This window comes from Bemisia tabaci, chromosome 6, assembly GCF_918797505.1.
Source record: "Bemisia tabaci chromosome 6, PGI_BMITA_v3".
NCBI classification, from domain to species: Eukaryota; Metazoa; Arthropoda; class Insecta; order Hemiptera; family Aleyrodidae; genus Bemisia; species Bemisia tabaci.
The window spans coordinates 14,320,990-14,348,464 of NC_092798.1; the positions used below are offsets into that span (position 1 = coordinate 14,320,990).

At 40.0% G+C, this 27,475-nt stretch overlaps 1 protein-coding gene across 1 annotated transcript in view; it reads left to right on the forward strand.

Moving 5' to 3' along the window:
• The window catches only part of rdgC (retinal degeneration C), a 216,045-nt gene that overhangs the window by 24,467 nt on the left and 164,103 nt on the right, over window positions 1-27,475 (forward strand). The window contains exon 2 of the mRNA XM_072301513.1: window positions 6,415-6,638. Within this exon, the coding sequence (XP_072157614.1) occupies window positions 6,425-6,638 (214 nt within the window). The 5' untranslated portion in view covers window positions 6,415-6,424. The remainder of the gene's footprint in view (window positions 1-6,414; window positions 6,639-27,475) is intronic.

Genomic DNA, 27,475 nt, shown 5'->3' on the forward strand with positions numbered 1-27,475 from the left:
GTAAGAGTGGGTATGATTCCCTTTGAAGAAATGGAAAAGCGGGATTTTACATTCTGTCAAACGGAATATTTTGCGAATATTTTGGTCTGCACTCTGCATGAACCGTTTCATCAATTTTGCCCAGCCATTCTTCAAATTTATTATCTCTCCTCTCTTTCTACAGTTTATTTCAAATCTAATGCTGTATCATCGTTTCTAATCTCGTCAAACATAGTGCGGCCGCAGCGCGCCGGTCGGCTGTCGGCGCAAAACGCATATTAGCGCCTACAAGAGTGCGGGAATACTTCACGCAATGCGCCTAACGTATTGCGGTCCCTGGTCAGTGGACAGCGTGAAACGCATATCGACAGTGGAACTACCGGACCACGTGCCTCGGTTTGGGACGTTGCAGACTTCGTCATACTTTATTTTTCAAAATAGAAAACTACTCAACGTAAATTCTTGAAAACTTTCGTGTTTTTTCCTCTCTGTGCAAAGAAAATTCTGTGGAAATTTCAAGATATAATATTGATTTCTTCTCCTTTATAAGCATAACAGGGAGCGGTTATTTTTAAACACCACAAACGAGAAACGTGGTCTTGTGGTTTCACCGCCGATACGGGCAATTCTACGAGAACTGTTCATTTGATCTCCAAGAAACTAAAAATTCAACTTAATTATATTGGATCGGGGGTTTGTTTTCCCAGTCAAGTATAGTCAGCCTACCCTAGTCAGAAGTAAATATTTAATTAGGTGGAAGAAATGGTTATTTATTACTATTATTTTAAGTAAGTTTTTGTTAGTGATATTATTTTTCGACTTTTTATCTGATTTGGTTCTATTTCTAGTTCGTGCTTCATTTGTGCTTAAAAATGGAACGAGTTCACCAGGAAAGAACCAATTCACATTAAGTTGAAACAGAGAAAAATAGCGGTTTGAAGTTTTATTCATATGCATAAGGCTCGATGCAGAAAATAAACTTTAACCCCTCTTTTCACAAACTAATTTCTATTTTTCGACTTTTAGTCTTTGGCAGGAGTAAATATACGGCTAATGGAACTCAAAAAATTTCTTAACTCAATTTTTTTTTAAAATAAGGGGTACCTTTTTGATAAACTCGGTCCAAATTATTAAGGGTTTTTTTTTTATCAGGCACCCCCCCCCCCTTCTCTTTGCACACAAAATATCCTAGCGGTGTAACGATCGTAAGTGTGACGGTCGTTACGAACTTAAACCAAGGCGGCCAGTGGCGTGGCGTGCCTTGCGATGTATCGATTGTTATGCCATCTAAACCTATGGAAAAGGATCGATAGACAGGGTGTTCGGAGCGAACACCTTAATAATCGATTCTTTACCATAGGTTTAAATGGCATAACAATCGATATATCGCACTTCACGCCACGCCATTGAAGGCGGCTCATCTTGTGTTCATCAATGTTCATACGGCGTTTTTCCTCAGGACAGCACACAGTGTATCGAGTCAATCAGAGAAGTCGAACACGAAATTTTTTACTAAAAATGCAAAATTTGATGTTTACTTTGTCACATTTTAAATTTTGAGGGGTGAATTCAGAGGGAAATTTTGAGAGGAAACCAATGAACCCACTTTTAGAACCTCAAAATTTTGTATGAACGAGTTTTGAGCTTTTAAAGTTTCCAAATTTCGTCCGACCTCTCCTATTGACTCGATCCACCGTGCCGCAGAGCGCAGTGGCGTGGCGTGAATTGCGATGTATCGATTGTTTAACCATTTGAACGTATGGTAAAGAATCGATTATTAAGGTGTCCGCTGCGAACACCCTATTTATCGATCCTTTTCCATAAGTTTAAATGGCATAACAATCGATATATCGCAAAGCACGCCACGCCACTGGCAGAGCGGTAATCTCGTGCGTCCGTCAATCGATCGTAACAAAAACTCCCATTATCGGCGGCGTCTCGCGGCCCATTGTTCGGGGCGCCAAAGTGCGTACGGAAGAAAAAGAAGAGGTGGCGCATTAGTGCAGTGACATTATTTTTCTCGCCGTAGAGTAAACAGCACGCGACGGCGCACACTGGATCGAGTCGATGGGAGAGGTCGGACAAACTTCGGAAACTTTGAAAGCTTACAACTCCCTTTATGCAAAACTTTGAGGTTCTAAAAGTGGTTTCATTGGTTTCCTCGTGAAATTTTCTCTTAGAAGCACCCCTTAAAATTTAAAATGTGACAAATTAATCATCAAAATTTGCAGTTTTAGATATAAATTTCTTGTGCGACATCTCCGACTGACTCGGTCCACCGTGCGGCGGAGGTCTAATCCGCGGCAAACAAAAGAGCAGCAAAAGTAAGAGGGACTCGGGGGAGCGCCGCCGTGCTAAGGAAAAACGCCGTATGAACATTCGAGAGTTGCCAAATTTCATTTGATAAGACGCTTATTTATGAGGAAAAGTATGAATATTTTTCCTTGAAATTTTCAGGAACTTTAGATCAAAATACAAAGAACATTCCCTGAAAAATTGGAAGAAAAATATTCATCAGTTTACCAGGGAAGTCGTTTTTTATCGAAGAAAATTTGGCAACGCCTGAAGGTTCATACGGCGTTTTTCCTTAGCACGGGAGAGCGGGAGAGCTTTGCGCTCTGCTCGGCTCTCGCATTTCGAGCAAATCGTGAAGAACACATTCTGCCGGAAAACAATCGAGTTGACACAAACGCAAACTGGATTAACGGACAGGACCCGAGGCGAACTCTTTTCTTCGCGCTCCTACGCAAGACAGCAGTAAGTGCGTCTCGACGTGAGCCGCGGATGGAGCGGGCTTTCGTCCTCGTCGAGGCTCTTTCTAAAATGTACTTACGGTTGTTTTTCCGTGGAGCGGCCTGTTGTCTAACTCCGCGCTTCTCGGTTCTAATGAGCGACGATTCGGAATTGACTCGGAGCTGCGGGCTTTTTAATTTCGGTCAAATTTCAGCTTATTCGTTTTTTGTTTTTTTTTCAAACGGACTTTCGATTTAATCTGGAGCCGTCAGTTGCAATACGTCCTTTCCCCTCTACCCCAGTGGCGTGGCGTGCTTTGCTATATATCGATTGTTATGCCATTTAAATCTATGGAAAAGGATCGATAGACAGGGTGTTCGCAGCGAACACCTTAATAATCGATTCTTTACCATAGGTTTAAATGACATAACAATCGATATATCGCAATTCAAGCCGCGCCACTGCTCTACCCCATTTTCATCATACCTTTCGGTAAGAAAAACGCAAAGAGATTTAGGATAAACAAAATCGTGAATTGCGCTAGTAGGTGGACATAGGATGGTTTTCCGACCAGTGAAACGTTTTCTCCATGCACTGCGCTACCGTGCTAAGGATTAACACTGTATGAACTTTTGTCAGTTGCTAAATTCCCTTTGAGTGAATTCGAATTTTCAGGAAAAATCGTGAATACTTTCCGGTCAATTTTACAGAGAATTTTCTTCGTAACTAAATCTAAATTATTTGAAAATTTCAAGAGAAAATATTGATAATGTTCCTCAAAACTAAACATTGCACTGGAGAAAGTTTGGCAACTCACGAATGTTCATACGGTGTTTTTCCCCAGCACGGCAGTGTAGGAAAGCACTGCTTCTTCATAACGATGATTAGATCGTCCACAGTTAAAAGAAACCCAAATAGCAAAAATTGTAGTAGAGGAATATGTGTCGGGTTCTGCCGAAAAATTTGATTTCGAGATATCGATATAAAATGCTTCGTAGTGTCTTAAAATTGACTAGATGGCTGCGCTGCTGTGCTAAGGAAAAACGCCGTATAAACATTCGAACGTTGCCAAATCGTCCCTGATAAAACATTTGTTCTGGATGTAAGTTATGCATACTTTTCCTTGAAGCTTTCAGATATTTTAGATTGATTTACGAATAAAATTCGAAAAATTGGAAGGAGAATGTTAACAACTTTCCCAATAAATTCGCACTTTACGAAAGGAAGTTTGGCAACACTTGAAGGTTCATACGACGTTTTTCCTTATCACGGCGGTACGCTTTTCGACTGCTTTGTGGTCCTACCTGTTTTTTTTTTTTACTCCAAAAGAGGAAAATATGAACAGGCAATAAATATAGAAGAGAAGAATATGTTAAATAGTTTCTTCCGGAACAAAATTCTGGTTTTTAGAATGCCAATAAATTATTTTGGAAAGTCTGTTACACATATTGTATACGCAAAAATTGATGGTTAAGCCGAAAATTCCTGGTTAAGACAATATGCAGCGAGAGTTATCTCTAATGTAGACCGACCTCTCCAATAGACATAGGAAGTAACTTGGAATCTCGAGAATTTTGTCACTCGGATGAAGTTTGCGGATAAACTTCCGCTATGCCTCTAGGGTGTAGCCACGCGGACCTGTAAACTTCGCGCATTGTTTTCCAACTAACTTCCGCTGAGTGTTTGCAAGCCGGAAGGAAGTACAACCCCCCTTAATTACCTACCTCCTGAAGTTCAACAGTTCCTAAACCGAACATTCCGCTGAAACACGCAGTGAGGACCGATTGGAAAATTGAGTGACTGGTATCTTTTGCTCGCAACGAAGGGTTATATTCATAGACATGCATATTTATTTATCGATGACTTAAGTGCGAAACCACGTATTTCCAGGGTGGTGTTTCAAAGTATCTACTCCTATTCTGTTTAACGAGGGAGAATAAGCCAACTTTTTAGCTTAAAATTTATACCCAGGTACTTTTGCCAACAGATTTGAAAAACCAATAAATTTTTCAAAAAATTAGGCTGACGCGTTTTCCAAAGAAAATATGAAGTACGACAGGAAGTCTAGAACATCGCAAGCGAAGGTGCTTGGTTCCGCACTTTGGCCATCGATATGCTGAGTAATCTAAACAGCTCTTTTCTTCAGAGAGACCCTTGTTATCATTGTGATTAATGGAGGTTTGAGAAAGCCCTTAAAATAGTAGCATTGAAAAGGCTATTTTTGCCAACCTCGTATAACATTTAACAGTATGATATTAGAAATGGACCCTTGCAAGGGATTAAAATTATTTATCAGAACAAAAATTGCAAAATACGGAAGAAAACATTCTTCGATATTGAACAAATTTAAGGCAAGTGTGAAACTATCTTAAAATGTGCAAAATTTGCAATATATATTTTGTTTTTCGTATTTTTTACTCTTCGTTGTGACAAAAAAATTACATCACACTCGTAAAACTGAATTTCTCAGAAAATACAGAAGAGAATCACTTGATAAAGGGTCATCCCTAAATCACACAACGCTCTTTTTCGGAATTTTTGAACCCCCCCCCCCCATCACCCTTGTAACGCATTCTAGCGTTTTTAGTGACGTAGGTTTCTATGCTTTTACATGTAAAAAAGAAATGACGTAAAACTCTCTTCGGCCCCCCTTCCCCCTAAACCGTTACGTAATTTAAGGACGGCCCTAACTCCTTGTAAGGATCCATTTGCAAAGTGATGATTGGACTACATTTTGCAATTTGGAACTATAAATTCTAGCCCGGTTTAAAAACAACGTATGTGCTACTAGTTTCCCTATGCGCATAAGTGTATTTTCTGAAGAGCTAGAATTTATAGCTCCAAATTGCAAAATGCAGTCCAATTACTGCTGAATTTTATTACTCGAGATTAGCGAAAATTGAACCGATGCAATTTGGAACTATAAATTCTGGCTCTTCTAAAAAAAACATTTATGTGCATAGGGAAACTAATGACATATGCGTTGTTTTTAAACCGGGCTAGAATTTATAGTTCCAAATTGCAAAATGCAGTCCAATTGTCCTTTTTATGATGCTATTTTAAGTATTTTTTGAAACCTTCCTTAGTCACAATGTAAACCAGACAAGGCCTCCTGCCATTTAAGGCAAGACTATGAATACGACCTTTAATGAAACCTCACTGAAAAAAACATCTCGGTGTATTAACTAAGAAAAGGGTAAAATTACCAAGAATTCAGGGTTCTATTTGATCCCAGTTTTTTCTTGGTAAAATTACCATTCATGGAATTGGTAATTTTACCGAGAAATCTCGGTAAAATTATTGAACTTTCTCGGTAATTTTACTGGACCTTGGTAAAAACGCCAATATTTTTTATCGACTGTGGTAGAATTACCGAGATAAAATGGCAAAGTTACCGGGAATTGATTACCAATAAAAATGGTATTCTTACCTGAAAAAAACAGTAAAAATACCGGTTTTTAGGTAAGCTTACCAGTCTGTCTTGGTAAAATTACAATAATTGGTAAACAAGTGAGATGGTAAAGGTACCAACGGACCTTGGTAAAAACGCCGAGAATTTTTTTTCAGTGGCTCCTTAAGGGTAATTACAGCTCTTCTGTGAATGCGGTCGTTGGTAATTTCTTAGCCAATTCCTGTGTTAATTTTGACTCTTGTGCGAGGAGGTTCATTCTAACTTGGTCCGGTTGTTTTCTGTTGGAACAGATGATCTATTATGTTGCGGTGTCCGTGCAAGGGCAAGGGGATGCAGCGAAGTCGGAGTCGCTCTAAAGTGGGCGCCGCCGGCGGCGGTGTGGCGGGGGATGAGGCCAAGATGCAAGTGGCCAAACCCGAGGGGATCGCCGCCCTCATAGCCGCCCTCTCGCCCAAGAACCTCTTCAAAGGCTTCAAGAAAAACTACGAGCCCGCCATGCCCAAAGCTGAAAGGAGTAAGTCCACTTCATCCGTTTTTTACTTCATTTGTAGAGTATTCAAATAGGAAGAAGAAGAAGAGGAGGAAGAGGAAGAAGAAGAAGAAGAAGAAGGAAGAAGAAGAAGAAGAAGAAGAAGAAGAAGAAGAAGAAGAAGAGAAGAAGAAGAAGAAGAAGAAGAAGAAGAAGAAGAAGAGAAAGAAGAAGAAAGACTGAGTAAAACACTAAGACACACACACCCGAAACCCCCATGAGACAATGTTTAACTCTAATTGAGGGGTTTGGAGGACAAGGCGCATAAGTGCAGTTTTTGCTATTTCGAGAGATACGTGTTTAAAGTTTCGAAATTGCATGGATCCTTATGGCGAAATAAAAGTTTAAATTGACTTTTGGATGCTTAAAAATTGGAATTCGAGAGCGAATTTTTCACAGAATATGCATTATGAATAGTTTGATTTGAAATCATTAATATCTCGATTTTTTCAAATCTGCGGGTTATGAGACATTTCGTCAACGATTTGTTGTCCACGCACCTGTATTTCCAGTAGCTCACGTCCACGCGTTTTTGCGGCAGGGGTGTTTTGGTCCACCTACCAATTGAGACCCAAAGTTAATTGGTCCACGTGTAAATACAAATGACAATAGGTTGGTAGGGACACAATGTTCATGGATGGAAATGTATTATGATTTGGGAGAATGAGGGTTTGCTTCTTTCTTTTTGTTTGTTCGGTCCGACGGAGAAAAATATATAATTGAGAATTTTGGTGAAAATGGGAGGGCATCAATTTCATGAGAGAAAATTAACTAAAAAACTCTCTACACCTCTTTGATGCAACAGGACTTAACTATCTCTCAAGAAAATCCTATCTTGGTACCGGATAAAATTTTTGATTTGTCTCAGCCAAAGACTCTTAGATTTTTCATGTGTAGGTACGATAACTTCGCGACGGCGCCGGCGTGCCGCGGTATATTTCGAGCAACTATTTCGCCACGGAGGTGTTGCACAGTATCATACGAGATTTAAAGCACCTCACAAACGTATCATGATTGATGGCATATTTCAAAAGCACGAAAATCGATTGCAAATTAAACGGAGTGACGACGACAAAAAGAGAGCGGTAGTCGAAAAACTTACTTAGTCCTAGTATCTGTATTCGTTAAATTTAGCGTGATTTTTGAACTTCCTTAGAGGAAAAAGTGACTTGATTCGAGCAGGAATACACTTAAATTTACCGCCGAGATGATTTCCTTTCGAACCGATAAAGAAAGTAATGTTTGTTTCAAGAAGAAAAGATGCTTTTATAAAACGAAAAGTCCCTTAATTAAGCGGAACCCCGCTTTCATTCAGCTATTTTATTCTCGATTCAAAATAAAATCTACTTGACGGCATACTCAAGAATGTTTCTGCCTAAATGGAGTCCCTTTTTTCTCTGATGAAATTCACAAATTATGCTAAACCTCAATACGGATGCTAGAACTTAGTGAGTTTTTGGACTACCGCTCTCTTTTTGTGCCATAGTATCTTGATTTATTTTTCGAGGAAAGTTCCGTACTCATAAAGAATGCCTGTCATTCTTAATATGTTGGAGAGCCTTCAATTTCGTATGATACTGTGCACCACCTCTGTTGCGAAATAGTTGCTTGAAGTGCCACGGCGCGGCGCGGCGGGCGAGGGCGACCAGCGCATTGGCTCCTACAAACCTAACAGGAATACTTCACGCATTGCGCAATGCGTGAAGTATCCCTGTTAGGTTTGTAGGCGCTGATGCGCGGCCAGGCAGGATGCCGCGCCGCCGCCGCTCCGCTCTGCGTTTGGCTCTAATATTTAAGCTGGCGGAGTCAGCGTTTTTCAACTCAGGATTTTGAAATGTAGAATTTTGAGACTCGGGATTTTGAAAAATGGGCTAAAATATAGCACTTGGACCAAGTCACTGTTTCTTATTTAACGCGTGGACGTAAACTACCGGACCAAACGGGCACACGGACAAAAAATCGTTGACGGAATGTCCTGAAACCCTTCTGTGCCTTGTCCTCCAAGCCTCTCAATTGATGAATGAGCTAAATTACTCGTATGTCACAGAGGGAAATCAAGTGACTTCAATGGAATATCTAAGACTGAAAGTCTCCACTATGAATTCCATGTTGATTTTGAAAGACACGTTAATCCATCTAATTCTAAGTGTTCGTAAGTATATCGACTAAAATAGTGAAAATTGGCAAATGCAGAGGCGAACAGAGACGGTGTTGAATGGAACGTCTCTTCTGACCTCCGAGCCAATGTTCCACCAGCTTCAAACGAGGCTTTATCGTCAAAAAGCCTCACGTACAATATTAAAATCCAAAACTCAACACGCAAAAACCTCCCATGAAACTTTCATCCCCTCTACCGAGCAGGAAAGCATGCGGCCGGCGTATTACAAGATAGTGATTATAAAGCGGAGGCATCAAGGGATGTCATCTCATTTTCATCAAAAGTTTCGAACCCTTCCGGCCCTTTGCCACTCATCCCTATTGATTTTTCCGAAATTTCTGTTTAGAACTCTTGTTATCGTGAGATGGAGCCCTTACTTTGATGAGAAATCTGATCCTAAGTGCGGTGATTGTCGTTTTCAGACGAAATACTCCAACAAGCCAATTTTCGACAATATTGTGACGGTGAGATTTCTGTTCGAAATTTTGCTTAGTTAAGCACATGATGAGAAGCAAAATCAATAAAATGTTCAGTCAGAAATGCTCAACCAGAGAGAAAAGACCCTCCACTGCCATAGCTAAAAACAAGCAGTGAACTCCAACACAATGTGTTGATAAGGCGCGTCATTAACTCGCACATATCAACCCCTTTAGTTTTCATTTACAGAGATTTCAAAAAAGGCAAGCAGCACAACAAGAGAATTCACGATCCAGCACCTTGACGAGACCGTGTATTGTGAATCTAGAAAGCTATTCGAAAAAATTTAGGTTTTTTGATCCGCCTCAAGCAAAATCTTATCAGATTCTTGAAGAAAAGTGCTACGGAAAAATTTAAGCGAAGAAAGGAAAAATTCTGTCGAATTCCTAGAAGATAAAGTCGATTTAAAGGTATTTTGGGGCTAAAATACCCAAATCACCGGTATTATAAATCCCGTTATATTATTAAAAAGAAATTGACTCGATATAAATGCAATTGTATTAAATATGTCTTGATTTTGTTATTTTAAACGTCTTTTCATGCAAAGAAGCTCAACCATGTCCATGCTTTATTCATTCATGAATTGAAAGTAAGCAATCCACATCCCGAAAATCTACCGATTTGCCGTAAAAAATCGCAGAAACTTGATATACCAGGTCGATGTACCCACTCTTTGAATTTACCAATCAATTTAGTGAGTGCACGTAGGTATGTGAAAGTCAAAATGCTATAGTCATTTTGGGTGCATTCATTTTTCATGAAACAATTGTAAGTAATTTCAATCCCGAAAAACCATAAATTTCCCGTATAAAATCGAAAAAATCAAAATATGTCAACTCCCTGACGTGAAAATTATATTCTACGTGTGAAAATACTTATGTATCGATATGCTGAACATAATGCCCGCCTCTCCTCGTAATTTACAAACCGTTCCTATACTCATCTTAAAATTGTTCTCAGAGCTTTATGTTATTATCAGCTTCCATTTAAACCCGGTTTGATGGCCGAATCGGCTGCCAAAAAGCAAGCCATTTTTGAAGGGCTCTATGAGAAATTCGTGATATTATCAGCTCTCAGGAAATCACCTCATGGGTAAAATTGCTGATATAAATCGAGTGCTTAAAATAATCGTATTCAAGAAACTAAGGCATTAAACTATGGAGTTAATTTCGTTTTAATAATATAACGGGATTTACTTGTCTTCGGGTCAAAACTCATACAAGGAAGCCCCTTGCAAGAGGCTAATTTTTTGTAATTTCACTCAATTTTTTCTCCTTTTTATAATTGAATTGCTTGTCACATTCTGATAGGTCAATCATATTAAATTGTAATTTTAATAATCCCCCCCCCCCTTCATTTTATTTTTTGTTTGGAGAAGTTTTGTTGATTTCTTCGGATTTCGAATACTGTAACTTCTCTTCTATTTGGCCGATTTTTATGAATGAGACCTCTTTTAATTCGTGTTTTAACGGAGAGTAAGGAAAAATTGCTAAAAACTCGCGAAACAATTTTTTTGAAAATCGGACGAATCCTAGCGTGACGGTGAAATGGTTAATGAAGCGTAAGTAATTGGGCGAGGGGCTGAGGATCCCGGCATCGCTTGGCAACCGTCATTAGCTATTGTTCGTCGAGACGCCGACGCAGTGAGCAGGAGCGTGGGAAAGAGAGGGGTAAGTGGATTCCTGTATGAGCCACGTTTAGCTAATGGTCTAATGAGTCTCGAGGCTCATCACAGATTGCACTTACACAGATTGCACTATCAGAGCACGGGTACCGACTTTTGAAAAGTATAACCGAGGTTACAGATCTGTCAAAGCAACGTTTTGAACAAAACGGAGGAGTTAAATTCTCATTTCGAGAGTGCCGACCTGCTCAGCCATCCTCGAATCAATTCGCTTGATTCTGCTTATATATGCATATTTTAAATCAGCGCGTCGCATTCTTAGGCTTTTTTTGAAAAAACCAAGTAACGTAGACTCTTGGTATTCACTGCACATAAACTAATGAGCCCCAGAATGAGAAACAACTTTAAATCATAATTATTGATGGATAAATAAACTTTTTACACGCTTTGGAAAATCTCAGAAGTTCGCGGTAGTCACTTTTCGGTAAGGAACTAAGGGACTCGGTTATTGTATCGAGCAGGGTTCGAAACGATCGCAAAGGCGGTATACTACGTATACGCGCCAAAAATGAGGTGTTTGCATTTCGGGCATCTTGGATTTTTTTTATGACGTAGGTCGGCACGACGAGTTTTATCATCGATTTTCTTGGAAATGGTGTAATTTATGGAAAAAGTCATTCTATAAAAAGTGCTTGAAATGTTATCATGAGTTGATTTACGCAAAAAATTCGGACATTATGGTCGGTTTTTCTTAACTTCGAATTCCAGATTTCGCTGGCCAGGTTGTACCAACCTACGTCACAGGGTAAACAACCTCAAGATGCAAACACCTTCCTTTTTTCTCTATGCTCCACTGGCCTCTTGGCGACAGGTGGAAGCTTTTAGTTTCAGGGATTCAACAATTCCTTATGAGCAATTATAGGAGAACAACAGTCATCACTCTTATTTCGGCTGTTGACCTACCTACATGGTAGATGATGAGCTTCGGGTGACGTTATGAGCCAAACAAGTTTCCCAGACTTCGGCTTGTTTGCAAAACAAAACTGCCAACACGTTGTTGAACATCAACCATGCAGGTAAGTCAACAGTAGAATGCTTAAGTCCCAAAAGTAAAAGCTTCCACCATTGCCAAGATACTAGTGGAGGGTCTCTTATCTTAAGTTTGCTGACAAGAATAAAATTCGCGAGCGGATATTTTGCAACATTGAAATGTAGATACGTTCTTCCGTTAGGGACGTGACGCAATCAGAGAAGTTTATTCACATAATTAAAACAGGCAGATGGGACCATCGAAAAAGACGCCTCTCAATTGTTACGTCTCGGAAAACCTCTAGCCGTTTCTTCAAAACACAGGAAAATCCTTGGTTGAGAATTTCACGGAATAAACTGTGCGATATTAAAAGTTTAGTAAAATGGACCACTAGACAAGGCACGAATTCCAGCATTCTGATAAATGTTTCTTATAACCAGAATTTCACGTAGAACGCGATTCGCGCAATGAATATTACTGAAACCAACTCCTAACGAAGATACTAACCTTTTTATTTCACATTGGTCACGCGGATTTTGAACTGCCCGCTCACAAGAAACTCAAAGCTCTACGTGAGTCAAATCGCGCACTACAACGGTTTCAGCAATCTTCTCAATCGAGCAATGCTCATTTCCCACCATGAGTTGTTCAAACTATAAGCAACTTGCTACAGCTGAGCCAAAGCGTCAAGATTGAAGTTGTCAGATTTTTAGATCGCAGAGACTGCCATGATAACGTTTAGCGCGCGATGTGAATCACGCAGAGCATTGAGTTTTCATGGGCAGGTGGTTTGAATTCACGCATCAAGAATCACTAAATATCTTCGTAAAGTATTGATTTCGGTAATTTTCGTTGTACGCTTCGTGTTTTACGTGAAATTTTGGTTAAGAAACAACTATCAGAATGCCGAAATTCGTACCTCGTCTAGTGGTCCATTGACATACGTGATTCCGTAGTTTCACCGTCACTATGTTAGCATACAAACAATGACGGAAGCAACTATAGACGCGTTTCGGGAATAATTGCACTCATTATTGGCACACCTCTTGATTTACGCTCACCGCCACGAGAAGAACCCGATTGAGCCCAAACAACTCACGAGTCTAATTGCCGGATGCATTAACCTTAACAGACGCAAAATTAATTAAAACTCGAGGAACTTCAAAGGTCAGAGCTCAAAAATGAGATCCTCTGCCAAGAATCATATCACTCGGTTATCCTCCGTATCTCGAACAGGTCAGTGACAACCAGTGGCGAGGTGTGAATGATCGATTATCGATGTTCCCCATTTGAAGCTGCGGTAAGGAATCGATTATTAAGGTGTTCGTTGCAAGCGACCTGTTTATCGATCCTTTTCCATAAGTTTAAATGCCAGATCAATCGATTTATCGTTCAGCACGCTACTCTACTGGGTTCGACTCAGAGGAGCAGGCGCTTAGTCAAGGAGTGACTTGCGATTTTAAACCACTCTTCATGGTCCGCATTAGAGCCGGTATGTTTGAAATACTTTCCCGGATGAAACGATGAATATTTCATCCCCATTATTTCCAGTATTTTAGTTCCTGAACCCGATTCTTTTTCATAGAGGTCAAAAAGACGCGCTCCGCATATTAAGCAGTAAGCGGCATAAGGAATAAGCTGAAATGTATTGATTCGTCTCTTTAGGGATTCAGGGCTCAAGCACCCATCCTCCTCCTTTTTCCCGAATTATTCTGTTGCATCCGATAGATTTAGCTTTTCAAAGTTGCGTGGAAGTAAAAGATATGTAAATGAATATGAAAAATATGGGACAGAAAACCATTATGCTGGCTAGAATTCAGCGTGCCAAAGAAGAACGCTGCATAAACCCTCAGACGTTGCCATATTTCCGTCAATGAAAACCTAATTTACTGGGAAAATTGTGAATGTTTTTCTTAAATTTTTTCAGACAATTTTGTTCGCAATTTTGTCTGAAATGTCTGAAAATCTCGAGGAAAAATACGCATAATCTTTCTCAAAAATACATGTTTTATCCGGGGCAATTTGGCAACTTTGGAATGTTCATGCGGTGTTCTTTCTTAGCACGGCAGAATTGAGCCACGATGGAGGAATCCCCTTTGCTAATGGTGAAATCAGCATATTCGTGTACCACCCACATCTGTAGCAAGAGTAAAAATTTACTCTGCTCATATTTAATCATGCGATTGTATACATTTATGCAGTAGGTAACAGATTGTAGATCAAGAGATGAGGCAAAGTAGAGTTTTAAAATTGAAGCATTTTTCAGTAAACATGCGTATGAAACTTCCTGCTACTAAGATTGTGCAACGTAGTACCCTAATTGAAGGCAACTTAACCGACAGTTCTGCTAATAATTTTTCCCTGATTCTGCTCCGAGTTTACTCTAACTATTGTAAGGAAGTAAGTCGACTGTGAATGAATTTCATCTGCCGCGAACGCTGTATAAAAAGTTGTACAATCTTAGAAGCATTGAAGGTCATCTTATAGCAGCATCTTAGCATCTTAGGCCCTCGTACGCCCTTTTACCGAAAAAGTCTTCAATTGTTAGGAACATCCGATTAAGTATTTCATAAGAGTAAAAAATGTCTCATAAAAGTACGATGGGAAAGTTGTGTACACATTTTAAAGATAGGAAAATACTATGATTCGTCCTCTTCCTCTCTGTCTTAAAAATACCTACTGAGCGCGAGAAGTGTCTTGGACTGGGCCACACCACCGAGGGACCTCCCTATTTCGACGGTGGAACTACCCTAATTTGCGGTGTTTAAAAATATCCGCTTCCATCTTATTTTTTTGTAAAAGAAGGAATCACTATTATACCTCACAGTTTTCACACGGTTTCCTTCGCACAGAGACGAAAAATCTCGAAAGTTTTCAAGGACTAACGCTTGGTAGCTTTCCATTGAGAAAATGAAGTATGATAGGAAATCTGCAACGTCGCAAACCAAGATACGTGGTCTGAGAGTTTCTTCACCGTCGATAACGATCGCACTGTGTTAGGCGCAATGCGTGAAGTAATCCTGTGGTCTTGTAGGCGCTAGTATGCTTTTTGGGCCAACCAACGACCGCAGTGTAGTGAGTGCAATGCGTGAAGTATTCCTGCACTCTTGTAGGCGCTAATATGCTTTTTGGGCCGACCATGCAGCGACCGCACTGTATTAGGCGCAACGCGTGAAGTATTCCTGCAATCTTTTAGGCGCTAATATGAGTTTTGCTAGTTAGTGCAATGCTCACCTTCGATATGTGTCTAAAATTTTAGGGCCACGCCCTCGGATCCTCGGTGCCTCGTGTTTCTCGGATTTTTTTAGAGCAGTGGAGAACATAACCTACACGGAAAAAATTAATTGCTGATTTAACAATTCAATTGCGCTATAAGAAGTGACTGCAATATTTCAACATAGATTTCACGACAAAAAAATGCTACTTTAAGCCACTATTGTAAGCCAATTTAACCTTGAGGATGGTTAAAGTGGCATTTCTTTTTTTGTTGTATAAAATCTACATTGAAAAATTGCAGTCACTTTTTTTAGCAATTGAATTGTTAAATCGGCAATTTAATTTTTTCCATGTACGGCTCGCAAATTATCAAAGTGAAGTCTTCCAATTTGGTTAATGGGTCACTAAACCTTGTTTATTTTATTGAATATTACAATGTGAGTAGATAACGTGGTGATTTTTCCGCATTTTTATGGAGCCGAAATCGCGGAGAAACCCGCTTTTGAAAAATCTAAAAACTACAAGGCATTTCAAACGCACCCGAATAGCGGGAAACTGACGGTGTTGACGCACTGCGGTAGTCATATCGCAATCTTCTCTCATTTTCCTCTGATGTTTGTTAAAATAAAACGTGTTTCAATGTGGAATTGTTGCTCGTTTCTTACAGCTAACATATGAATGAGAATTCAAGTCTTGAATTCAAAAGATAATATTTCGACTTTAGTATTGTTTTCATATATGAAGAGTAGATAGACATTTGACGGAAGTCGTGGAAACCCGTGCCCGCTTCTGATTGGTGCCGAATGACATCATTCGGCTCGGCGCGAAACCGGGGCGTTTTAAATTTGCGTATAAGTTGAGCGATTTGAACTGCGAATTTCTCGGTTATTGAGTTACTTGTTCGCGTTTTTGATGTGCGCATCGTGTTCTACGCGTCATTTTCCTTCAGAGAACTATATTCGCAGGTCAAAATTCGTTCATGGTTTAGTGACCCATTGCAAAGTAGACGACGAGTATAGATATAAACTCGTCATTTTGCAAAATCCGTAATTTTCATTAAACAAGTTTCAGAAAATTGTTCACGAGAGCCTCCGCATAATAGTAGCTTTATCGAAAAAATGAGAAGTTTTTTTTTTTATTTTTCTCATAAAAATTTACAAAATCTCTGCATTTTAAACAGTCACCTTATATTTCGGAAGCCCCGAAAACATTTTCAATTTACGATAAAAAATTCAAATTGGCAAATAGCGTGGGCTATTTCTCAGTATCCAATGTTTATCACACACGTTCATACTTCTCTGTCGGTAGTAATATTCTGAAAATTCATTTCATTCATCCTCTGCCATCTGTAAAATCTCACGAAAATCGGTTCCCCCTCAAATCTGCCTACTGACCCGCTGACCTCGTGAGAGATTGAAATCCTGAAACATGCTGTACCCTATCCTGCAATGCTATAGGAAAAACGCCGCATGAACATTCGAGAGTTACCACGTACCCTCCAATAAAATGTTATTTTTGAGGAGAGTTATGCATATTTTCTATTACTGTTTCAGATTAGATGTGACGGTGAATAAACTTTTCTGAAAAACTAGAGGAAAAATATTCTCAGATTTCCCGGCTAATTATAATTTTAACGGAGGAAAGCTCGGAAGTATTGCCTTTCATACGTGCGGTACATTCTCACAGCCCGATCGCACAACATTTGCACCCTTGACGTGGAATTTCTGCGATGCTGCCAAATATAAATCTACGAATACTTCGAAGCTCATAAACTTTATAAACGAAATGTCCATGTTCCAGCCCCATCTGGGTGCAGCGGGGTAGTCGAGTTACATCCATTTATCACGGAGGGAAGCGTAATGGAACGGTGACCCGTTCTGCCGTGCTAAGGAAGAACACCGAATGAACATTCGAGAGTTGCCAAATTGCACCGGAAAAAACATGTATCTTTGAGAACAATTATGCGTACTTTCCTTGAAATTTTCAGACATTTTAGACAAAATTGCGAACAATATTGTTCGAAATAATTGAAGAGAAAAATTCACGATTTTCCCAGTAAATTAAGGTTTTCTTGCAGGAAATGCGGCAACGTCTGAAGGTTCAAACGCCGTTCTTCCTTAGCACGGCAGCGTTGCTGGTCGTCGCACCGAAATCTTCACCCGAACGTACACACACACTTCATGTGAACTGAATTCCAGGGTTTCAGATTTACGGAAAATTATCACGAGTTTCGCCATTCGAATCATCGGGGAAAACGCTGGATTTGTGCACGATGGTAGTTAAATCGTCAGCGCTCGACCAAAGTATCACAAGCGTCATGCGACGTTTCCAAATTTCCGCTGCCATTTTATTTTTGTCAGAGAAATTTTCCAACGAAGCTGTCCGAAAATTTCACTGAATTTTCTTTGCACTGCCGATAAATTCAGTCAAATAGATTCAACCAACAACTTTCTGTAAAAAAATAAAATGGCAACGGCAATTTTAATAACGCATGTGATGCTTTGGCCGGAAGGTGACGACTTATTATTAGATAAACTTAAAACTTTTTGGAAAACCGATTAATATTAATTATAATAATATAATAATATATAATATATAATATAAATATAATAATATATAATATAATATAATATAATATTATATTAATCGGTTTTTCCAAAAAGTTTTAAGTTTATCTAATAATTTGTGTAAAAAACCCGATAAAATTTCAAAAACTGTGCAATATGCAACTACATAGTGACGACACATGCTTGTGGTCACTGGTTTGATTACATGTGTTCGCGGGGACACCGGTTTCAGGACATTTTGTCAACGATTTTTTGCCCGCGCACCTTTTTTGTCCAGTAGTTTACGCCCACGCGTAAAATAAGCAACAGTGACTTGGTCCAAGCGTTATATTTTAGTCGGTATGTAAAATTATATTCACAATAAGTTAATGAGAAATTGAGAGCGAAAGAGGTGTTGTTATGGTTGCTCATTTTCTAAATGAAATGTTATTACTTTCTCCTTTTGAATCGTCTCTTTATATTGTCATTGGAGAATATTTGGTTTTACTTCTATCCTTAAAATATTCGATGTACAATATACCTTATATATGTATAAGTACTTTTTTATTTTTTTAATTTTTTCTTTACGAAATTATTACTTCATTTTGAAAACATTTATATTTTTAAAACGTGGCAAATATTTGTAAAACCTTTTCCAAGCGACATTAATCTCAATGAGCCGCAGTTGCGCCGACAGAAACTGCAAAAATGAATAAAAGAGGAAAAAAACCAAGGAGCACGCAATCTTTAGTTTTAACCCATCAGTACATCGATCTTTTAGAGTCAAATACGTCAAATTTTGAGCGTTTGGTTGCGCGTACACCTCGCTGCAGCACAATAAAAGCACAAAATGTAAAAGAAAAAATTAAAGTGCTTTGGAAATCATTTAATTTGACACGGAACTACCCATATTTAAAAAGCACACATTATATTATGATTCTCATTTGATAAATTGATACATATTTTTTTCCCATCAATTTAAATGAGAATAATGAATGCAGAATGTGCAAACATTTCAAAATCATGAGTTAAAAAACGCTGACTATGCGAGTATAAATAAAGCCTAACAGAGCGGAGCGGTGGCGTGCTGCCAGCGCGAGAGGCTCACTAGCGCCTACAAACCTAAGTGGATACTTCACGCATGGCACAATGCTTGAAGTATCCACTTAGGTTTGTAGGCGCCAATGCGCGTTTCGCGCTGGCCGCCCGCCCGCCGTGCGGCGGCGCCTGAAGCAACTATTTCACAACAGAGGTGTTGCACAGATTATACGAAATTGAACGTATTAAAAATGACAGGCATCCTTTAAAAGTACAGATCTTTCCTCGCAAAATAAATCAAGATACTTATCGTACACAGGAAAAATCTAAGAGCCCTTAGCTGAGGCAAATATAGAGGATTATCCGGTCCAGGTATAACAAGGTGGGAATTTCTTGAAAGATAATTAAGTCCTGTTACACCAAAGAGGTGTAGAGAGTTTTAGTGAATTTTGTCTCATGGAATTGACGCTCCCCCATTTTTAGCAAAACTCACAACTTTATATTACTCTCCGTTGGACCAAACAGACAAAACAGAAAAACAAGCAAACCCTCATTCTTCCAAGACTTTATACATTTTCATCCAGAAACGTCGTGAGCAATGGTCGTTTGTATTTACATTTGGGCCAATTAACTTTGGGTCTCAAGTGGCACGTGGGCCAAAACTCCCGTGGCGAAAAAACGCGTGGACGTAAATTACTGGAAAAAACAGGTGCGCGAACAGAAAATCCTTGACGAAATGTCCTATAACCGGGACACCGGGTGCTATCATATATCCAGCGAGAAGAAAGTGCTTAATCCAAATCAAGCAGGCAAAATAATCAGTATTTCCTTATTGTTTACTGGTTCGATTGTTTGTTTCTTTATTTTACTTCTCGTATGTTATTTTATTTTTACGTTTTTTGATTTACCATGAATATCGTATGCATACTTCGCTTTAGAGAGTTGATTAAGTGAATCCAGGGATTAGCTAACAGTGTCAAGACGCAGTTTTAGCTGCTGTATCGTCACCTTCCGGCCAAAGTATCACAAGCGCCATGCGACGTTTCAAAATTTCCACCGCCACTTATTATTTTTACAGAGATATTGTTGGTTGAATTTGTTTGAAAATTCCGAATTTCTCAATGGAGATGTTGCATGTGTCAGCATAACTTGTTGAATTATTTTCCTCTAGAGTACCTTCATAGACAGAGTATGGCCATTTCTGTGCCGGTTTTTCATTGGTCGCGTGAAAATAGGCTGACGCGATGTTCTTACGGCCGTAAATAAGCAAACAAGATGGCTGTTATCAGCCATTCAATCTGTCTTTTCTAAATTTCCAGTAAAAAAAATTTACTGCATCTCGAATTTTCACCTTTTCTTCGATTGGAACTTGGCGTGAACCGTTGCCGTTGCATGAGCGAGAAGGGCGAATTTCGTCGATCGGACAAGACACGCATTCATTTCTCCAGACAAAAATTCTTGAGCTGATAACTGTTGCTACGGGAGTGCTGTTATCTGGCCTACCTCGAATATTGAAGGATGAATTATAATTTTAAAGCCTTCCACCTCTTCATAGATCACATTCATTCTGCTTCCTCTACTTTTCCAGTAAAATAAATAACTAAATCTCGAATTTTTACCCTCTCTTTGATGGGAAACTGGCGTGCAAACCGTTGCCGTTTCATGAGCGCGAAAGGTGCATTTCGTCGATCGGACAAGACACGCATTCATTTCTCCAAGACCAAAATTCTCGAGCTGATAATGGAGATGTTGTATGTGTGAGGAATTTGCGATTTGACTGTTGATTCTTATACGAAAGTTCGCGAGAAACACGATGGTGCCACTGGTTTTCTCTGAAATCAACTCCCAAGCTCAAAAAAAGCTCTCAAAGTGAGGCCAAAATGGAGGGGGTATCCCACGCCATCCTGAGAGTCCACCTCTCCATCAAGACAAACTCTCCATGCAAAGATAGGGAGCAAATACATTAACAGGGTTGCCACTTTATTTGGGGACTCCAAAACTGAAAACACGGCAACCCTGCTAATGTATTTGCTCCCTATCCTTGCATGGAGAGTTTGTCTTGATGTAGAGGTGGACTCGCAGGGTAGGGTGGGATATCCCCTCCATTTTGGCCTCACCCTTTAGAGCTTTTTTTGAGCTTGGGGGATGATTCCAGAGAAAACCAGTGGCATTATCGTGTTTCTCGCGAACTTTTACATGAGAATCAATGGTCATATCGCAAATTCCTCACACGTGCAACATCTCCATTTCTGTGTGAAAGAATGAAATGGGCGCGGAAATTTTTAAACGTCACACCGCGCATACGATACTTTGGCCGGGAGGTGACGACATAACGCGAGATCACTTCAAGAGACGTGCCCGTATGGAGAATTCTCTCGCCCAGTTTGGTAACTGTTAACCACACGTTCTTCACCGTCTGTTATTGTGCGGGCTGCTCACTTAACCCATGCATTCACACCCGCGCTGGTCGTTTACTTCGCATGCCTCCCACCCCTTCCCTTCTGCGCGGTTATGTTAATAATTAGTATCGTGTTCATATACGCAGTGTTACGGAAGTGGTAGGTCTCGTACCGAGCTCCCGCACTCTGTTTGAAAACCTCTGCCGCACGGTGGGTCGAGCAGTTGATAGGAAAGGTCGGACAAAATTTGGAAACTTTAAATGCTCATAGCTCCGTTTATACAAAACTTAAGGTTCTAAAATTGGTTCCATTGGTTTTCTCGTAAAATTTTCTAACTGAAGCCCTCCTTGAAATTTAAAATGTGACGAATTAAACATCAAAATTTGCAATTTTAGTCAAAAATTTCATGTCCGACCTTCCCCATTGACTCGATCCACCGTGCGCCGTGTCAAGCTCCCATCACTCTAATTTTTATCAGAGCTTATAACCACAGCAATGAATCTTACGCATCGAGACTGGCACTGCGTGTTGAGGAAAAACGCAGTATGAACATTCGAGAGTTGCCAAATTTCCTTCGATGAAATGTTTATTGTTGAGAAAAATTATGAATATTTTTCTTGAAATTTTCAGGAGCTTTGGATCGAAATCCAAATAAAGTTCTCTGAAAGATTGGAAGACAAATATCCAAGTTTACCAGGGAATTTGTGTCTTATCTAAGAAAATTTGGCAACGCCTGAGGGTTCATACGGAGTTTTTCTTTACCACGGCAGTGTAGTCCATTTTATAGACCGACGGTTACGTGTCACAGTTCTGAAATACAGGGTGATTACTGAAAATCATGGACGAAACGATAGACAGAGAAGACAAAATGAAAATAACGCGATCCCAGTGGACGCGGGTGGTTGCATTGGACAAAGCAAGTTGGTAATAGACTAACTAACGGCAACCCACGATAGACCATTGGTATCCAAAATGGCTCTCTACGCTGCCTTAGAGAAAGTAGTGACTATAAAATTTCCGAAATTGAGTTCCACTAAACCGAGAACAGGAGGGACGAATCTGGGGTTCGGTTTTTTAATTTTTCTACTAAGTCTAAGTGCCACCTCATTCGCAACATGTAGAGCGGAGAATTGCGAGTTCACGAATCACGACTCGCGCCATCGCGCCTTCAATTTTGCAGATGCAATTCGGACATCCATCAAGCACGAATAGTTGTATCTCTGTGCCGTTATCACCGCGCATCCTTGTTCCTTCGCCCTAATCCCTTGTTGCGTTGCGGCACCGGTTGTCTTATTTGTAGTAATACTTGAAGGGCTACGCGAGCGACACAGCCGAGGACAGGAGAGACGCAATTGAGGCTTGTTTTTTAACATCCCTTGTTCTCCCGAATCTGAGCGACTCCTCTTTGGCATCACATGTAGAGCGGAACATTGCAAGTTTACGCCTCACGCCTTCAATTTTGCAGATGCAACATGGACATTCATCAAGCACGAATGGCTCTGTATCTGCGCCGTCATCAATACGCGTTGAGGTGTCTCTTATCTCTATAATTTTCATAAAGGTCATTGAAGTTAGCGCATCTGTCACTATTTGGACCTTTAAAGTGTCCTCAAGGGCTATAGTTTCTCGGAACCAAAAATATTTTTCCCTGACTAGTTTTTTCACCTACTGTGGAGTTTTGTGTGTGTCTTGATTATTTTCATTTTTTCGAGTTGGTGCGTTTTCAAATCATCGAAAAGTATCCCACATTCCTATGTACTCATTCTACCATCCTAATGTGCATTGTTTTTACGATGAACAGTTCAAGGCGCTTGTTCCATGCATGCTTTCCCCGAAAAATGAAATCAAGGTTTTCACCTATTTTTTTTTTCAGTTTTGCACGGTTGGAATCCCACCTATTCAGCTAACATCCCTGGGCCCCCGTCCAGGAGACTTTTTTTTTTTTTTTTTTTTTTTTTTTTTTTTTTTTTTTTTTTAATTTCGTAAAAATACATATCTGTGGAGATAAGAACAATAGGAGTAGTGATATTATTCCGGCTGGCATGACAAAAACAAACTCATTGTGTTCCGCCACGTATACTGACCGCCATTGCCGGTGACAGCCTCGCTCCGTGGTGTCGCGCGTTCGGAGTTCAACAACTAATTAAAACTGGGTGGCACAAAATTGCCATCCTAAATAAAAACGCCGCATGAACCTTCAGGCGTTGCCACATTTCCTTTGGTAAATCACAAATTTCCTGGTAAACTCGTGAATATTTTTCTTCCGATTTTTCGGATAATTTTGCTCACAATTACACCTAAGGTTCCTGAAAATTTCAAGGAAAAGTATTCATAACTTCCCTCGAAAATAACTGTTTTCTGAAGAGAAATTTGGCAACTCTCGAATGTTCATACGGCGTTTCTCCTTAGCACGGCAGTAAACCCGTGCCTCGCTCGAGATGTCCGATCGCACAGTAGGGAACAAAGGATTAAAACTATTATTTATAAATTATTCCTCGAATATGCATACTATACGTGTGGTGGAGTCAGGAAAAATTGTCCTTCAAGCGGAAAAAATATGAGATAACTACAGCCTAGAGTGGTTAATTTTGTGTCGTTCACAGCAAAAAAAAATGAAATAAGTACAGTCCAGAGTGGTTAGTTAATTTTTTGTCGTTCAAAGCAAAACAAAACAAAAACTCACAAAGTCAAACATTTACCCTTTAAAAAATCTCAAAGTTAGAGGAATATATTTTGTTATACATATTTTCTTAAAAATCCAAATCCCGAAAATGCTACGCTTATACCTCCCTGATTCACCAGATGATTCAATTCTAATCTGACTCTGAGTTCTCGAAACTTCTAGACAAATCTCGAAACCCCCATCAGATTCACCATCAGATGCGGAAATCGTGCAGTGGCGTGATGTTCTTTGCGATTCGATTGATCGGCCATTTAAACCTATGGAAAAGAATCGATAAGCAGGGTATTCGCAGCGAACACCTCAATAATCGATTCTTCACCATAAATTCAGATGGGGAAATATCGATAATCGATCATTCACGCCTCGCCACTGAGTGTATTATATGTAATTCGATTTATGTAGTTAATCTAACGTTGATCTTGTTTGTCTGCAAAAAGCAGACTATTAGTTAAGGCAGATAAATCCTTTTTTCCCAAAGGGCCAAGTCTCTCTCTCTCTCTGTCTTAGCAAGAGTTGATTGATTCCATGAGCCAGTGTGAAATTTGTCCCCAGTCCCAAACTTGAGCAGTTCTCGATCAATCCTTCTACGGTTCAGTCGCCAATTCCTTCGTGCACGTCATTTTTACATCGAATTTTCTTGTTTTTTTTTCTTTTTTCCGTTAATTTCCTCAAATCGTGCGTTCTACAAGTAATCTTCGACCCATTAATAAAGAGATTGCAGTTGTATTCTTCAAGCAAAACCTCAAGTAAGTCGTTATCTTCTAGTGAGGTGCGTATCCTGCCGTGCTAAGGAAGAACGCCGTATGAACCTTCAGGCGTTTGCCAAATTTCTTTTGACAAAACACGAATTTCCTGGTAAACTTATGAATATTTTTCATCAATTTTTTTTTGATAATTTTGTTTGCAATTAACTGCACTAAACTGCACTTTAAGTTCCTGAAAATCTCAAGGAAAAATATTCATGACTTCCCTGCAAACCTCATATAAATTTCACTGAAATTTCCGAACTTTCTCGCGTTTCATGCCACCCAGATTTTGTCAAATGCCCAAGGCTCACGAGTGCAGCATTCAGTTGGCACCTAGCTCCGTTTGCCAGAATGTAGAATCCCGCTTTTCCACCTCTCCAAAGGGAATCACACCCACTTCATAAAGAAAAAAAAGGAGGTGTTTGCATTTCGGGCATCTTGGATTTTTTTTTATGACGTAGGTCGGTACAACGAGTTTTAACATCGATTTTCTTGGAAGTGATGTAATTTATGGAAAAAAAGTCATACCATAGAAAGTGCTTGAAATTATATCAAAAGTTGATTTGAGCAAAAAAATCAGACATTATGGTCCGTTTTTCATACTTCTAATTCCGAATTGCGCCGGCCAGGTTGTACCGACCTACGTCACAGGGTAAACAAAGCTCAAGATGCAAAAACCTTTTTTTTTCTCTATGCACCCACTTCAACATTGTTTCTTATGCAGCTCTCTGAAGAACGCCCCATCTTTCCGACTCGTCTACGGTTCCGTTTGACAGAAATAGGCTCCAAATGAGACCGTAACTCAGTGATCGAGGATGTAAACGCCATCTCGACGAGCGGAAAGTCATGAGCAAGGCGGGGCTACGTTGAATATTTCCGCGCGACATGCAACTTTCCCGTCAAAATTGATTCGAAATCATCGGAGCAACAAGTGGGGTCGCTCGACGCCGGTGCCGGGAAGCGAAGGAGATACAGGGTGCAGGGGTCTCTATGAAGGTAATTTCCGCAAAACCGGGAGCCGGATGCGGTTGACAGGTTCCCCTCCCGCACCCCCCCCCCCACAATAAAAGCTTTAACGGAATAAATGCGTGTCTTGTCCGATCGACAAAATTCGCCCCTCGCGCTTATGCAACGGCAACGGTTCACGCCAGGTTCCAATCGAAGAGACGGTGAGAATTCGAAATGCAGTAACTCTTTTTTACTAGAAACTATTAAAATTCACCCTTTAATATTATAGGCCTGAAAACAGCACCCCTGAAGCAAATGGAGATGTTGCATGTGTGAGGAATTTGCGATTTGACTGTTGATTTTTATGTAAAAGTTCGCGAGAAACACGATGGTGCCACTGGTTTTCTCTGAAATCATCTCCCAAGCTCAAAAAAAGCTCTCAAAGTGAGGCCAAAATGGAGGGGATATCCCACCCATACCGGAGAGTCCACCTCTCCATAAGACAAACTCTCCATGCAAAGATAGGGAGCAAATACATTAGCAGGGCTGCCACTTCATTTGGGGACTCTGAAACTGAAAACACGGCAACCGTGCTAATGTATTTGCTCCCTATCTTTGCATGGAGAGTTTGTCTTGATGGAGAGGTGGACTCTCGGGGCAGGGTGAGATATCCTTCCCATTTTTGCCTCAACTTGAGAGCTTTTTTTGAGCTTGGGGGTTGATTTCAGAGAAAACCAGTTGCACCATCGTGTTTCTCGCGAACTTTTACATAAGAATCAACAGTCAAATCGCAAATTCCTCACACATACAACATCTCCATTATTAGCTCGAGAATTTTTGTCTTGGAGAAATGAATGCGTGTCTTGTCCGATCGACGAAATGCACCTTTCGCGCTCATGAAACGGCAACGGTTTGCACGCCAGTTTCCCATCAAAGAGAGGGTAAAAATTTCGAGATTTAGTTATTTTTTTTACTGGAAAAGTAGAGAAAGCAGAATGAATGTGATCTATGAAGAGGTGGAAGGCATTAAAATTATAATTCATCCTTCAATATTCGAGGTAGGCCAGAAAACAGCACTCCCGCAGCAACAGTTGTCAGCTCAAGAATTTTTGTCTTGGAGAAATGAATGCGTGTCTTGTCCGATCGACAAAATTCGCCCTTCGCGCTCATGCAATAGCAACGGTTCACGCCAAGTTCCAATCGAAGAGAGGGTGAAAATTTGAGATGCAGTAAATTTTTTTTACTGGAAATTTAGAAAAGGCAGAATGAATGGCTGATAACAGCCATCTTGTTTGTTTATTTACGGCCGTAAGAACAACGTGTCAGCCTATAATTTTCACGCGACCAATGAAAAACTGGCACAGAAATGGCCATACTCTGTCTATGAACGTACTCTAGAGGAAAATAATTCAACAAGTTATGCTGACTGAGCTATGATGAAGATAAATTACATTTAGAGCAATGAGGCGAAAGCAGGGGTACTTTTAAAATTTGAAGGTTCGAACTTTTCGAAAGCTGAGCAGAAATCCGGTAATTCCCTGTCTCTGTGGGGATTGGTTTCCCTTTTGACTCATTGTGTATCCCACCTCAAAGCTCCCCGCTCAAACTTTTCCGAAGGTTGCCATATTTCAGTTTGATTTGACGTTTATATCTTGTTACTGTCGCTCCGCTCATAGAAACTGACAAACACTGCGTTTTGCCGCACAACGGCAAAACGCCATATTGACAGTGGAACTACCAGACCACGTATCTCGGTTCGTGACGTTGTAGATTTCCTGTCATATTTAATTTTAAAATAAAGAACTACTCAGCGTCAATTCTTGAAAACTTCTGTGATTTTCTCTCTCTGTTTGAGGAAAACTCTGTGAAAACTTTAAGAAATGATATCGATTTGTTCTCCTTCAATAAAAGAAAATGGGAGAGGAGATTTTCTAACACCGCGAACGAGATACGTGGT